The sequence below is a fragment of the Pipistrellus kuhlii genome, unplaced genomic scaffold, assembly GCF_014108245.1.
Source record: "Pipistrellus kuhlii isolate mPipKuh1 unplaced genomic scaffold, mPipKuh1.p scaffold_m20_p_8, whole genome shotgun sequence".
NCBI lineage: Eukaryota > Metazoa > Chordata > Mammalia > Chiroptera > Vespertilionidae > Pipistrellus > Pipistrellus kuhlii.
Genome location: NW_023425584.1, coordinates 31712179 through 31726292, shown reverse-complemented (window position 1 = coordinate 31726292; position 14114 = coordinate 31712179). Strand labels below are relative to the sequence as shown.

The following is a 14114-nucleotide window of genomic DNA, read 5'->3' as shown; positions in this document are numbered from 1 at the left end:
CGGGTCAGAGGGGAACGACAGCATGTGAAAGCCGCAGGGAGTGTCCTCTTGAACAGTCAGCTTCAGTCATCTGGGGGCCGTGGCACTTGAGAATTTACTCAAGCATTTGACAATTTGGGGTTCCAGAAGTTTCTTTTCAAGGACAAGCAGAATCCCATAGCCTAGTGTCTGCAAACTCATTGGTCAACAGAGCCAAATATCAACAGTACGATTGAAATTTCTTTGGAGAGCTGAAAACCGACTGATGTGCATGGGCCACAAAGTGTCAATAGCCCTGTACTGCATGCCTGCAACGTGGTATTTTGCGGAAGAGCCACACTCAAGGGGCCAAAGAGCCGCATGTGGCTCACAAGTGAGCCGCGGTTCGCCGACCACTGCCTTAGCCCCTGTGTTAAGGTGGGAGATTTCACAGGGGACATCCCTCCTGGTTCCTGGGGCTCAGCTCTTTTGCTCTGCTTAATTGGAGGGAACATAGGAATGACCTCCCCATGTCTACACACCCAGATTGAACCATCCGGCTGCATCTGATAAGCATACTGTGCACATAATAACCACCTTTTTTTTTTTTTTTTTTTTTTTTTTTTTTTAGAAATATGACACTTTATTCTTTTTTTTCTATTTTCTTTTTTTTATGTGAATCTTGTGATGTTATCACAACAAACATGTTTTAATTATGGCTTTTATTTATTTATTTGTTTTAACTAAAGAATTTATATGCAGATAGCATAACCCATGGACACAGACAATAGTGTGGTTAAGGCCTGGGGGTACAGATACAGAATAGAGGGGGTCAATGGGGAGGAAAGTGGGACATCTGTAATACTTTCAATAATAAAAATAAACTAAAAAACTAATAAAATAAAAACCATCCTTAAAAAAAAATAACATTTCACAATATTAAAAAGACATTTGTAGCCAAAACCGGGTTGGCTCAGTGGTATAGCATCGGTCTGCGGACTGAAGGTTCCCAGGCTCGATTTCTGTCAGGGGCATGTACATTGGTTGCAGGCACATCCCTGGTGGGGGTGGAGGAGTGCAGGAGGCAACTGGTTGATGTTTCTCTCTCATCAACATTTCTGGCTCTCTATCTCTCTCCCTTTCTCTCTGTAAAAAGTCAATAAAAATATATTTTTAATAAAATGACATTTGTAGAGACGAAACTACAAAAGTTATACTTTTTTGTGATGCTTCAATATTGTGTGACTATAAACACACACACTGAGTAGCCAGATTATTACGATCTCTGAACGCATAATAATCTGGTGTATATCCTATATAATAAAATGTAGTGTATTTTATTGTATATCTTATATAATAAAATGCTATATATCCTATATAATATCCTATATAATAAAATGCTAATATGCAAATTGTATATCCTATATAATAAAATGTATATCCTATATAATAAAATGCTAATATGCAAATTGTCTCCTAGACCGGACCCCACCCATGCACAAATTCATGCACCATGCCTCTAATACACACACACACACACACACACACACACACACATATATATATATATATATATATATATATATATATATATATATATATATATATATATATACCAGAGGCCCGATGCACAAAATTTGTGTTAAGGGTAGGTCTTTGGTCCCCTGGCTGCTGCAGCAGCTTCTCTCTGTCACTGGACCTGGGCTTCCCTCCAGCCCAGCTTTGTCCGGAAGGATGTCCAGAAGGATGTCCAGTCTAATTAGCATACTACCCTTTTATTATTATAGATGTCTTCTCACTCCATCCCCAAATACACAAACACCAATACAGGCATTCAGTCAGGAGTTTTAACTGAACCTCTGCTATTTTCCTGTTGGACTGCTCCCATAGCTAGACTCAGGTTCTGCTCTCAGCGTTTCATTTCAGTCATGTAATGGATTTGATTAGGTTTGGGACAGTCATGGAGATGCTACCTTCAATGGGAAAACAAGTTTCAAATTTTGAAGAGATTTCTCAAGAAAGGTTTTTGGAAAACAGCCAGTTTGTGGGTTTAAGATTCCCTGGAGCTCAGGAAATCATTATGAATAATGTTTGTGTGTGTGTATATGTGTTTAGTGATCCACTGAGCAGCTTCGATTTGTGATACCATCCACAGGCTTTAGGGTACAACTGAAAACCAGTTTGTTTAGACTTGTCAAGAATGAAAAAAAAAAAAAAGTATTAGATGAAATGTATCTTTAGGCATTACACTCTTAATGCTAAGCAACAAATGGGGAAAAATAAAAGGACAAGGGTATCTTCATTCAATAGACTTGAGCACCCACTATGGCCCAGACTTTCTGCTACAAATTCAAGCAACTCACAGTGTGAGTGGAAGTGGGCAGAGGGACAATCAACCAGTCAACCATGTGGCCAGCTTCCCAGAGAAAAGAATACTTGAGCTGAGTTTTAAGAGATAAATGGTATGAGGTCGAGTAACTAAAGGAAAGGGCATTCTATAAAAAGGGGACTATAGGAGGCACAGAAGAACATGATGCTTTTAGGACACTACAAAAAGTAGTTGCTAAGATTGGAGCCAAGGCTCTGTGGGGGAAGGGCATGAGAAGAGGTTTGGGGCCTTGTGTGCTGAACCAGGGCGTCTGAGCTTTATTCTGGAAACTGTGGGAAGTCATTGAAGGAATATTAAGCAGGAGAGTGGCATGACCAGACTTTCAATTTAGAAAGGTCACTGTGAAATATGGATGGCAAAATCTGAGCAAGATGGGAGGGAAACGAAGACTAATTAAGAGAGCACTGTAATATTCCAGACAAGAGATGAGAGTAGAGCCAATTACCCACTAAAAGCTGTGAGAATAAAGAGGAGTGGAGGCTTAGCAAATTTAGAGAAGGCAGAATCTGCATCATTTAGAATGGCAGAGCACACCATTTTAAGAAAGTGTGCCTGTTATCTTGTATGTGGGTTAAAGACATTATGGGAATACTGTTTATGGTCCATCATGGTGGAAAATTTGAATACAGTTCTTTGTTCTTTTTTTGTGCCAAAACTTGGGAGTGAACATATTTGTTTTGTTTTAAAATTATGAAAGAGATTTAAATCCAGGACACATTTGGTAGCAGCCAATGTACAAAACAAAAGAGAGCCTCTTGGGGAACCATAGGCTTTGAAGTTTGGGGTCCCTGGAGGATGAGGAGTATGCAGACTAGTGACATGGCTTGATACTATGTTTGCCATGAGTACTACAATGGATGATTTTTTTTTTTATTAACGTATTATATGTGTACATATCTTACTGTTGCCCCCCCCCCCACTACATATGATGGATGATTACCAAATATACTAACATCATGGGATTATATGATACGAATAGGTAAAATAATAATTCTAAGTAACTTTGAGAAACAAAAAAATCTTTATTTTTTTTACAAAAGTTCTCATAAATGCATTTTATATTTGTTAGGCATGCTATTATAACAAAGCAACTAAAATATAACTATAGTTGAGATACTTTTATGCATATTTAAAAAGTAATATTTTAATCTCCTTTTTAAAAATTGAAAGTAGAATAAGCAATTCTTAAAAAAAATAGCCATTTTTTCCCCTCATGCATTTGTTGCAATGACTTAACAAGGAAAATTGAAAAGAACCAATCAGGTAAATGTTTAAAAGCAACTGTCATGAAAACCTTTTCAGTTTGGGATCAGGTTTAGAAATGCTTGTATGCCAGGTATTTGTCTATGGCCTCTGGGTGATAACCATGCATAGAGTCTAACTGGCGTTTCCCATGTGGGGCTTGGTCCTCACTCAGAGGCTAACCCCATTCTCACTGCAGTTGATTGTAGATTCACAGAAAGGACTGTGCAGCATACTTGAGAGAAAGTTCAGACTACCAGGATCATTTTGTCTTTTCATGTATATGTTCCTTTAAAATAAAAACAGGCAAGAAAATGCAGCAACTTAGCTCAACATATAATTTATCAATTTTATAAGATTACTCATTTTTTCCTGAGATAATTAAGCAGGTTTGTAAGTAGTCTGTTTTCATGCAAAAATACATTCTTTCCATTCTTTACATTCATTTAGTAGCATTTTGTATTCTAAATAACTAGATCACATTTGTGCTTTATATATTTGGAAAATAAAGAATAATTCATTTTCTTTACTGCAGAAAATTAAGATTATTAGTTCTCTGATGGGTAATACAATCAAGTGAAGTGCCAACTTCAAGTTGCTAAAACATCACCCAACTATAAAAATAGCAATGGAAACTTCTAATTTTTTTTCTCATGCTGGCCGTTTTACCTAAATTAGGAATGAAAGGTTGACTTACTCATGTGAGGAAGAAAATATATATATATTTTCATTCCTTGGACTCCTGAGTTTGTGAGTTCCTAACTGTTGGAGCTAGGCCTACACACCACACCTGGTCAGAGTTTCCTCTCACCTGGGGGAATCACTGTATAATATAGAGATGTCTTTTATGGCAAAAGGGAAAAAAATTGGTGCATATTCTATTTTAAAATATACACAAGATTCGTTTGTAAAATGTGTGAATTACTAACACATTTGAATGAGAAACATTCAAATGTGTTAGTAATTCACACATTTTACAGATAAATGTGTTTAAGAACATGTCTATGTTTAAGGAATTGATCTCTATTATATCTTTAGACTTAAAATGGTCTGACATCCACTGTGAAGGTGAATGTTTTAAGTACATAACCTTTTTCTATGTTGGTTAAAGAGAAATACAAACTTTCCTCCTCTAAATAAAGTTGGGAAATATGAAGCAAGAAGAATTTTTCCATTAATACATACTGTTTCGTTTCTATATTCAATCATATCTAACTATTATGAAGTATAAACAGAATCAAAATAAGTTTTAAATTATCGATAGTTATATGACATTGTCAAAATTCTTTTGGGAACCAAGCCAATTATGTAGTTATGTTAAATGGAAGGACAATGGGAAACAGCTTCATTTTTTTCAAGATGTGAAACTATTTGCCTTTAAAATTGTATGAATATTCAATTCAGATAATGATTTTCCCTTTTAATTAGTCAAATATATATTAAATGTAAAAACAACAACAACAACAACAACAACAACAATGCTATGTAGATGTGGCCTTGGGCATATTTTAGCATTTGTTTATTTAGAAATGCCTTTTAAAATTAATGTGCATAGAACTAGCTTATTTACAAAAAGTCAAATTTGTTAGTACAAGTAGTGGGTATGCAAAGAAAATATGCCAAAGGAATATATATAAAAATCGGATAAATACATCTGTGGTCCACTTTTGCCAAGAACGAACTGGACGTGTATAATCACTGATGGAAGGGCTTGTGTGATTACGCAGCGTGTAACTCACAGTATGGATTTGTTCCAGGGGAAAGGGGCTTCTGGATTGTGAACACTGCCCCATCTCTGCTTTCAGAGTTCTGTCTCTAAAGAAAACACTTTCACTCTGGCCGGGTTCTCAGCTGGTTTAGAGTTATACCAAGGTTGTGGGTTCAATCCCTGGTCAGGGCACATATAAGAATGAACCAATGAATGCATAAATGAGTAGAACAACAAATCAATCTCTCTCTCTCTCAAATAAACAAAATAAAATAAAGCATAAAAAATAAAACACTCTCCTAGGGACATTTCCCTCTCAGATGGAGCATCTGTAGCTTTGACTTTAATTGCTGCTCATGCTGGGTTTAATTATGTGAAATTGTTGACACCCAGATGCAAGAAGTGTCTAAATACATAATGCAGGAGAGGAGGTTTTTGTGGTTAAGCTTAGAAGCATTTCAGATTTTATGAATGGAATTATGCCCCATGAAGATATTTATCTATGACGGACTTAAAAGTTTTCCGTGGGTACTTTGAAGAGATTATTCAAAATTATGTTGTGGAAAAATTACTTTGCTTGGAAATAACATTCCTTCCTCCTGGCATCATGCCTTGCTAGTCTTGCTGAAAGAAAGTGGAATTGTTCAGAATTGTAGCCATTTGGGGTTTCCCAGGCCAAAGGCAGACATATTGAACATGGAAGACTGCAAGGAACATAGTTAGATTAATTGCTGCCCGCCCTGAGAAATAATTCTGGGTTTCTGTTCCCAGGTCTTCTCCACAGGCCCACTTATTGTAGAGTCAACATCAACAGACAGCTTTTAGAATTAATGTTGTAAGAAGTCCAAAAATGTACATACACTGTTCTTGAAGTAGTCATACATTACATTTTTTTTCTAGGTTCTTTCTGAATGTTTTAATGAGCTTATAAATGAGAAAATATTTAAATATTTTTGTGACGTTATATAAATATAACATTAATTTTAAGAATATCCGAATTTGCATTTTTCACGAATAAACATAAAAATTAGAGAGAAAAAATTTTCCCCCCACATCAACAGGATTGTCATGTGTGAAGAATCTAAAGTTATGTAGAATGTGAATTATCACATTTTACTTTAGTATGATTCCACACACCTGCTTTTAATTTTTAGATCTGATCTAATTATGATTTTTGACAATCGGTTATTGAATGAGGTAGTCCACATTGCCTGGATATTTGCTGTATCTGATTTCTAGTCCACAAGTAATTAAGTACAACATATCAATTATGTTTTTTTCTTTATGTTTAATAGGAGTGCTATGAACATTGAGAATATATTTCTTTTAGTGGTACATAGTTCTTGAGAAAAGTCTTGATTTTTACATTGCCATTTGCAATATTTTTAGCAGCTTGCTACAATATCATTTTAATAAAAATAAAGTATACTCGGTGATGATAGAGAAAATATTGTTAAAGACCTCTCAGGGCAGGAAAAGGCTCAGTCATGAAGTCACGTGCTTATTCGTTTTCAGCTGCATCATTCTGACTCTTTCATGAATAACTATAATATTGCTACACAGGCCATTGTACTGAGCAGAACTTGCCTTGAACTTCACATGGAGGTTGAGTAAAGCTCCTGTATTTGTTTTTTGAAGTACTCTCTCAGCTCAGGTCTCTTAGCCTTTAGTGTTGGCGTCAGCAAGCCGTTTTCAACTGAGAACATGTCAGAATGGATGTGAATGGCTTTTACCTAAAAACCAAAGGCAGAATACATCTTTAACAGGAATATAACACAGCATTTATAACATACATGGCAAAAGTAAACAGGAACATGGGAATAGCTATTATCAATAAAAAAAAACAAAAACCACTATGCCTTTTTAAAACTCAAAACTATGTTAATAACATGTCAGCCTATTTGACATGTCCTACTCATTCATTTAGGCAGTCAACAGAGATGAATTGGTTGCTTACTCTGTGCCAGGCATTGAGGACACAGAGTGACCATCAGTGCCCCTGCCCTCAGGGAGTGCAGCCACACCCAGTAGAGCAGACACACTGGGCAGTCATTTGTCGATCTCCTTTTTCCTTCCTTGAAGAGTAGCCAAGCCCACAGCCGTAGGAGCTACCTTGTGACCATTAGGTGACGAGCCAACACACTAAGAATGGACAGTAGGGAGACAGGCAGAGCCCAGGTCTTTGAAGACCTACCTTGGATGGCTTATCTTTGGACTTCTTATGTGAGAAAAACACACACAGAGAAATGCATCCTATGTGTTTAACACACTGTCAGGTTTTCTGTTAAGAGTGAATGCATTTCTGATAGAGCACCCAACCCAGGCTTGGGCAGGATTCATTGAAAAAAGATGCCGAGTTGAACTCTGAAGGATAAATTGGCTTTATCCATTTGACGATAGCAAGGGCCAGGGGGAGTGGTTGCTGCCATATGGTCTGAGTAGAAGGAGGGTGCTCTAGGCCAGTGGTCGGCAAACCGCGGCTCTTGAGCCACATGCGGCTCTTTGGCCCCTTTAGAGTGGCTCTTCCACAAAATACCACTGCCTGGGCGAGTCTTTTTTTTTTTTTTTTTAATATATTTTTTTACAGAGAGGAAGGGAGAGAGAGAGCTAGAAACGTCGATGAGAGAGAAACATCGACCAGCTGCCTCTTGCACACCCCCTACCCGGGATGTGCCTGCAACCAATGTACATGCCCTTGACCGGAATCGAACCTGGGACCTTTCAGTCCGCAGACGGATGCTCTACCACTGAGCCAAACCGGTTTTGGCTGGGCGAGTCTATTTTGATGAAGTGGCATTAGAAGAAGTCTAAGTTTAAAATATTTGGCTCTCAAAGGAAATTTCAATCGTTTTACTGCTGATATTTGGCTCTGTTGACTAATGAGTTTGCCGACCACTGCTCTAGGCAGAGGAAGCATGTGCCAAAACATATTTGGGACATTGCAAGTGTAGGCTGAAGCACATACTAGTAATGCAAATGAAGAAGAGAGAGAGGGCTGGAGAGATAGACACAATTATAAAGGACTAATATGCCAAGGTAGGAGTTTGGAAATAATACCCTAAATAATTTTTTAAGCTAAACAGCAAGAAACAGAATCAGAATGGCTCTTTAGATTGATTAACCTGTAAGGAATGGATTGAAGTGAGGAAAAGTTGAAGTTGGAAGACCAGCCAAGAGGAAAGACTGCTGGTGATTTGGGACACGAGTTTGCTGTGGAGACAGAAATAGATTTCAGGGGGAGAAAGGACAGGTCTTAGAATTGATTTGGGTAAGTGGTAATGAAGAAGAGATGATGATGGCTCTAAGTTTCTGCTTGGGCAGAAAAAATTGGAGGAGCAGAAAGATTCTTTGGAGGTGGGAAGATCAAGTATTCATGTAAAGTTGAAATGCTTCTGAGACACCAAGTAGTCTTAGTCATTGGCCATAAAAGTATTAGCATGAAGGACAGAACTGCAGCCTAGACTTGAGACAGGGAGACAGGGAGGAGTGAGTGAAGAAGAAAGAAACTGGAATGTAGGTTACAAAAGCCAGAAAACAAGAGAGAGAGGTCACTGCTTCAGGTGCTACTGTCCTGTGAGAACTGTTAATAAAATCAATGGGCACAATTAGGAAATGTTACTTCAAAAATCAATGTATATACCACCTCATCCCCATTAGGATGGTCATTTAAAACAAAACAAAACAAAACAAACAAACAAACAAAAAAACACAGAGAATAAAAAGTGTAGGTCAAGAGACAGAGAAATTGGAACCCTTGTGCATTGTTAGTAGAAATGTAAAATGGCGCAGTCATTATGGAAGCCAGTATGGTAGTCCCTCAAATTTTTAAAAATAGAATTACCCAAGTAATTCCACTTCTGAGTATTTCCCAGAAGTGAAATTGAAAGCAGTGTTTCCAAAAGACAATTGTATGGCCATGTTCACAGCAGCATTATTCACAACTAGTAGCCCTGTGAATGAATTCGTGTGCCAGTAGCTCACCAGTAGCTCGATGCCGCTCTCCAGCAGCTCTCCGCCTGATGCCCCGCCCTACTGTAGCTTCCTCCGCCCCCCTCTCCCCTACTCCCCCTCAGAGCTTGCTGCCCTGCCACCTCCTGTAGCTCTCTGCCACCTGCTTGTAGCTCGCTGCCCTCACCCTCCTGCTGATCCGTGATCCGGTCGTTACAAGGTCAGTTGTTATGCTTCACAGCGTAACGAACATTTGCATATTACATCTTCATTATATAGGTCAGATAAAATGTGGAAGCAACCCAAAATGTCCATCAGTGGATGAATGGATAGGCAAAATGTGGAACATTATTCACTTTAAAAAGAAAGGAAATTCTGACATATGTTACAACACAGATGAACCTTGAGGACATTATGTTAAGTGAAATACGCAAGTGGCAAAAAGACAAATACAAATATATGAAGTACTTAGATTGATCAAAGTCATAGAGACAGAAAGTAAAATGGTGGTTGCCAGGAGCTGGGACGGGGGTGGAATGGGGAGATATTGCTTAATGATAAAACAGAGTTTCAGATTTACAAGATGAAAAGAATTACTGAGATGGATGGTGGTGGTGTTTGTACAATATTACAAGTGTGCCTAACACCACTCAACTGTATACATAAAAACGGCTAAAATGATAAAAATTTTATGTGTACTTTACCATAAAAAGAGGGGAAAATTAATGTATACAAATAGTTGAAAAAATTCAATATGTCACCAATAGTTTTCAAAATCTCTGATGCTAACAGTTTGGCAGGCAGGTATTTTGAGATGGCAAAGATTTCTTTGCTGAGAAAACTCTCCCTTACATTCACTGGTATTCCAGATAAAAAACTCAATATATGTCCTGGTGAGGTGTTTTTCAGTGGTTATAGTGTCAGCCCACGCATTGAAAGGTTGTGGGTTTGATTCCTGGTCAAGGGCACATTCCTGTGTTGCAGGTTTGATCTCTGGCTCTGGTTGGGGTTTATGGTGGAGGCAATGTGTCTCTCACATTGATGTTTTTCTCTCTCTCTCTCTCCTTCCCCTTTCATCCCTCCCTTCTCTAAAAAAGCAATGGAAAAAATATCCTTGGTGAAGGATTTTTTTAAAAAAGTACCATACATTTAAATATTGTGTTGGACATCAACAAGTCAACAAACGACAAGTGCTGGTGAGGTTGCGGAGAAAAAGGAACCCTCGTGCACTGCTGGTGGGAATGCAGACTGGTGCAACCACTGTGGAGAACAGTGTGGAGTTTCCTCAAAAAACTGAAAATGGAACTCCCATTTGACCCACTAATCCCACTTCTAGGAATATATCCCAAGAAACTAGAAACACCAATCAGAAAGGATATATGCACCCCTATGTTCATAGCAGCACAATCTACAATAGCCAGAATTTGGAAACAGCCTAGGTGCCCGTCAGCAGATGATTGGATCCAAAAACGATGGTACATCTACACAATGGAATACTATGCTGCCATAAAAAAGAAGGAATTCTCATCATTTGCAGCAACCTGGATGGAATTGGAGAACATCATGCTGAGTGAAATAAGCTAATCAATGAAAGAGAAACACCACATGACCTCACTCATTTGTGGATGATAAAGAACATTATAAACTGATGAACCAAAAGATAGATATAGAGACAGTATATCAACAAGTAGACTGTCAAATTACAGCGGGGAGGGGAGGAAGATCTGGGAGAGATAATAGATCAACCAAAGGACTTTTATACATGCATATAAGTACAACCAATGGACACAAAACTCTGGGGAGGGAGGGGATGTGTGGGAGGGAAGGAGGGGGGCAAAAAAAAAAATCAATAAAATATATTAAGAAAAAAAAAAGAAAAAAAAAAGAAAGAGACCATGTTGCCAATCTCAGAAAGGAATTGTGCAGTGTACTCCTTTCTGGCAAACATCTGTTAAATGAATTAAAATGTGCCAGTGTGAAAATAAATAAATAAATAAATAAATAAATAAATAAATAAATATTGTGTTGGAATAAAATATCTAAAAAGTGTCAATTTATGCTAACTCATTAAAGCACAGCACTTTTCATAATTTATAATGAAATACTTTTAATATACAATATTGCTTATAGATAATAAACATAGAGTGAATAATGTAGGACAGAGAATAGAGTAGAAAAACATTTAAATTAAATAGGAAAATGCTAAATTCATTTATAACTTAAAGGTACTTTCATTAGATAAGTATTCATTTCAATGATAGGAAATACAATAAAATGTTTTTCGTAAGAGCTTCCATTCAGAATTTGAAAAATCTATTAAGTGTAGAAGTTTACTTTGTGTTGCCTATTCAAACTAATAAAGCACATAAAAGTCAAGAAAAATGGTTAAACCAAAGTTAAATATGCTCAAATACTTCCCCAAATACTTACATTAAAAAATTATTGATAGTTATTTTAAGTGCTTCCTACCTACTCGTTAAAATATATCTTTCAAAGATCTTCATAAATTAATAATGGTTGGCTTAGTTCCAGGAACTGTCTGTTTCTGGAAATTGAAGTACATTAATATTTTTCTAATTCAAAGTTTAATTCATATCAATCCTGCCCAGTAATTCTGAACTCTTAAAGTTTTTATGGAATGATTTAAGCCTTGGACTTGGATACCTGTCTGTGTGTGTGTAGATTTTTTCGTGTTAGGCCTTAATTGATCACTCATCTTGGCGGGAAAGGGGACAGAACAGGCTGACGGTGGAATATGGGTTAACTCAGTTTCTGAACTCTGTAACAACAGCAGACCCTCCTCTGGCATGAGGCCTGGGGTTTGCTCTCCTGTGGTCAGCTGAGGGCACACACTGGCTGTGGTGGGAGGATGCCACAGACCAACAAAGAGGTGACAGACTTGGCAATAAAACTCGGGCCTCTCAGGTGCCACATGACTTCTCTGTATTAGACGTTACCATGGTGAAGGCAGATTAGTAGAGCAGTAACTCTGTTTAAGGCTTATGGAAGGTCAAGAACATGTTTCCTCTTAATGAAAGCTCTAATTTGCACAATGGTTAACACTGGAGACATAGCCAAAGGTACCTTTTTAGCATAAGCTTAGGAGTTGGTAGTCTTTTCCAGGAAGAGGATTCTAGATGTTATGATTCCCCACATGCCCTGGGGTAGGTCATACATCCCAAACCCAGAAGGGGGTGGGCAAGGCCTTGGAGCCACAGGAACTGGTCAGTTTAGGAATTCTGTCCCAGTCCTCCTGCATCCCCAGTGCCCTCAGAGCCAGCCCTTGAGGCCAGCACATAGGCCCGGACCAGACAGGCCTCCGACCACCAGTCTGTGATTCCTGCTCGATCTGGTCAACAGCTGCCTGTGGAAGGGCAATAAAGTCAGTTCTACCAAATTTAGAAATTTAAATAATTATTATGCCAGAACTGACCTTTCATTCAGAAAGATAAATATAACTTGCTGAGTATCTCAGATTCCTTAATTTTTATTTTTATAATTTTATGAAGATTTATTCATCCAGGTCTTATTTGCCCTAAAGCATGTCAGATGAGAGTAATGCAATGTTTCTCAAGTTAGGTTAATGTAAAGATCTATTTTAAAAACAAGTATCCTCAGACCCTATAACTGTGTTTAGATTCCCTTAGTTCAAAACTTAAAAAAAAAAAAATTAGTCTTAAACTGTGGAAATGTTTTTTAATTGCAAGTAATTGCTCCAAGAGTTTTATATTTAAAACTGGTTTTAAAAATGTTTTCACATTATCATCAAAATGAGCATATAAAATTTAAAATTCTCATAAGCCTTGCAAATCCCTAATACTACACGGGGCTAGTACTGACAATGCCTGGAACATGCCAATCACCACCTTTTATGTGGCAAATAAGTACCGGGCATGCCCAAAAAAGTGACAGGCTAAGGGACCACTCGATTTTTTAAAATTGAATGTATTGGGGTGACATTAGTTAGTAAAATTATATAGATTCCAGGTGTACCCTATTGGAGAAGCAAAGTTTTATGAAAAACAGTTATGTTAATTACATACTTAGGAGACATAAAAAATCAGTATATTAATATTTTCCTGCTTGATAAACTTTGCTTTTTGGATTTTTACTAACGCGGGTTTATAAATGATATATGTATGCTTATGAACTCAGTTACAGTAAGAACCCCAACCTAGCAACGACAAAAGGTCTTAGAGAACTACTGTGTCCTCCCCTAAAATATTCTGTTTCTTCCTCTTTGTAGAGGGCATGCTGGGCTAATAGATCATTGGCCCAAGGAGCACACTTTTTCCGATGTCCTAGCAGGAAAGCTTGCCTGTGCTAGTCAAGAAGAGTGTCCCCATAAAAGTAAAAATAGCACAGAGCTCTGGTCTGGGCAGTTGCAGGCATCTTGGAGACAGATCATGTACACATGATCTGGTGCTGAAGGCCAGGGTAATATTTCAGCTTTATGAACATTTATGAGGACAAAGAGCAGTCTCACTCGATAGATGACCTATTTTAGTTTGGACGCAGGCTGCCGCAGTCAGGATGGAACAGGCCTTCAGGGGTCTGTTGGCTAAGCCCGCCTGCAGGCCCTGGACAGCATGGAGGGCGGGGAATCCAGGGCGGGGTCCCTGTGGGCTAGTTTAATTTTCATCACCGTGTGAAGGGCTGACGCGAGTTTGCGGAAGGTTGCCGTTACCTGTTCAAAAGAATGGAGTCCACTTTCTTTTCCTAATCTCACCATATCTTCCAAAATGGCTTTCTTCACCTCCTGAATGGAATCATACAGGCAAAATTACTATATCAAAAACACTTTTCATACAGCACGCTCTCCCTCCCACACCTCCGGCAGGGGCCGACACTGCCTGGGAGCATGCCAAC

The 14114-nt window shown here is 38.1% G+C and overlaps 1 protein-coding gene across 10 annotated transcripts in view; it reads right to left on the bottom strand.

Annotated features, from left to right (window-relative positions):
• Window positions 1–3349: 3349 nt before the first annotated feature.
• ACSL6 (acyl-CoA synthetase long chain family member 6) overlaps window positions 3350–14114 on the bottom strand; it is a 55572-nt gene continuing 44807 nt past the window's right edge. For 9 of the 10 annotated variants that reach the window (XM_036424223.2, XM_036424215.2, XM_036424217.2 and 6 more), the window contains 2 exons: window positions 13933–14004; window positions 3350–7030 (listed from right to left, as the gene is read on the bottom strand). In XM_036424223.2, the coding sequence (XP_036280116.1) occupies window positions 6893–7030; window positions 13933–14004 (210 nt within the window). In that variant the 3' untranslated portion in view covers window positions 3350–6892. The remainder of the gene's footprint in view (window positions 7031–13932; window positions 14005–14114) is intronic. The other variant, XM_036424216.2, reaches the window with a different exon arrangement.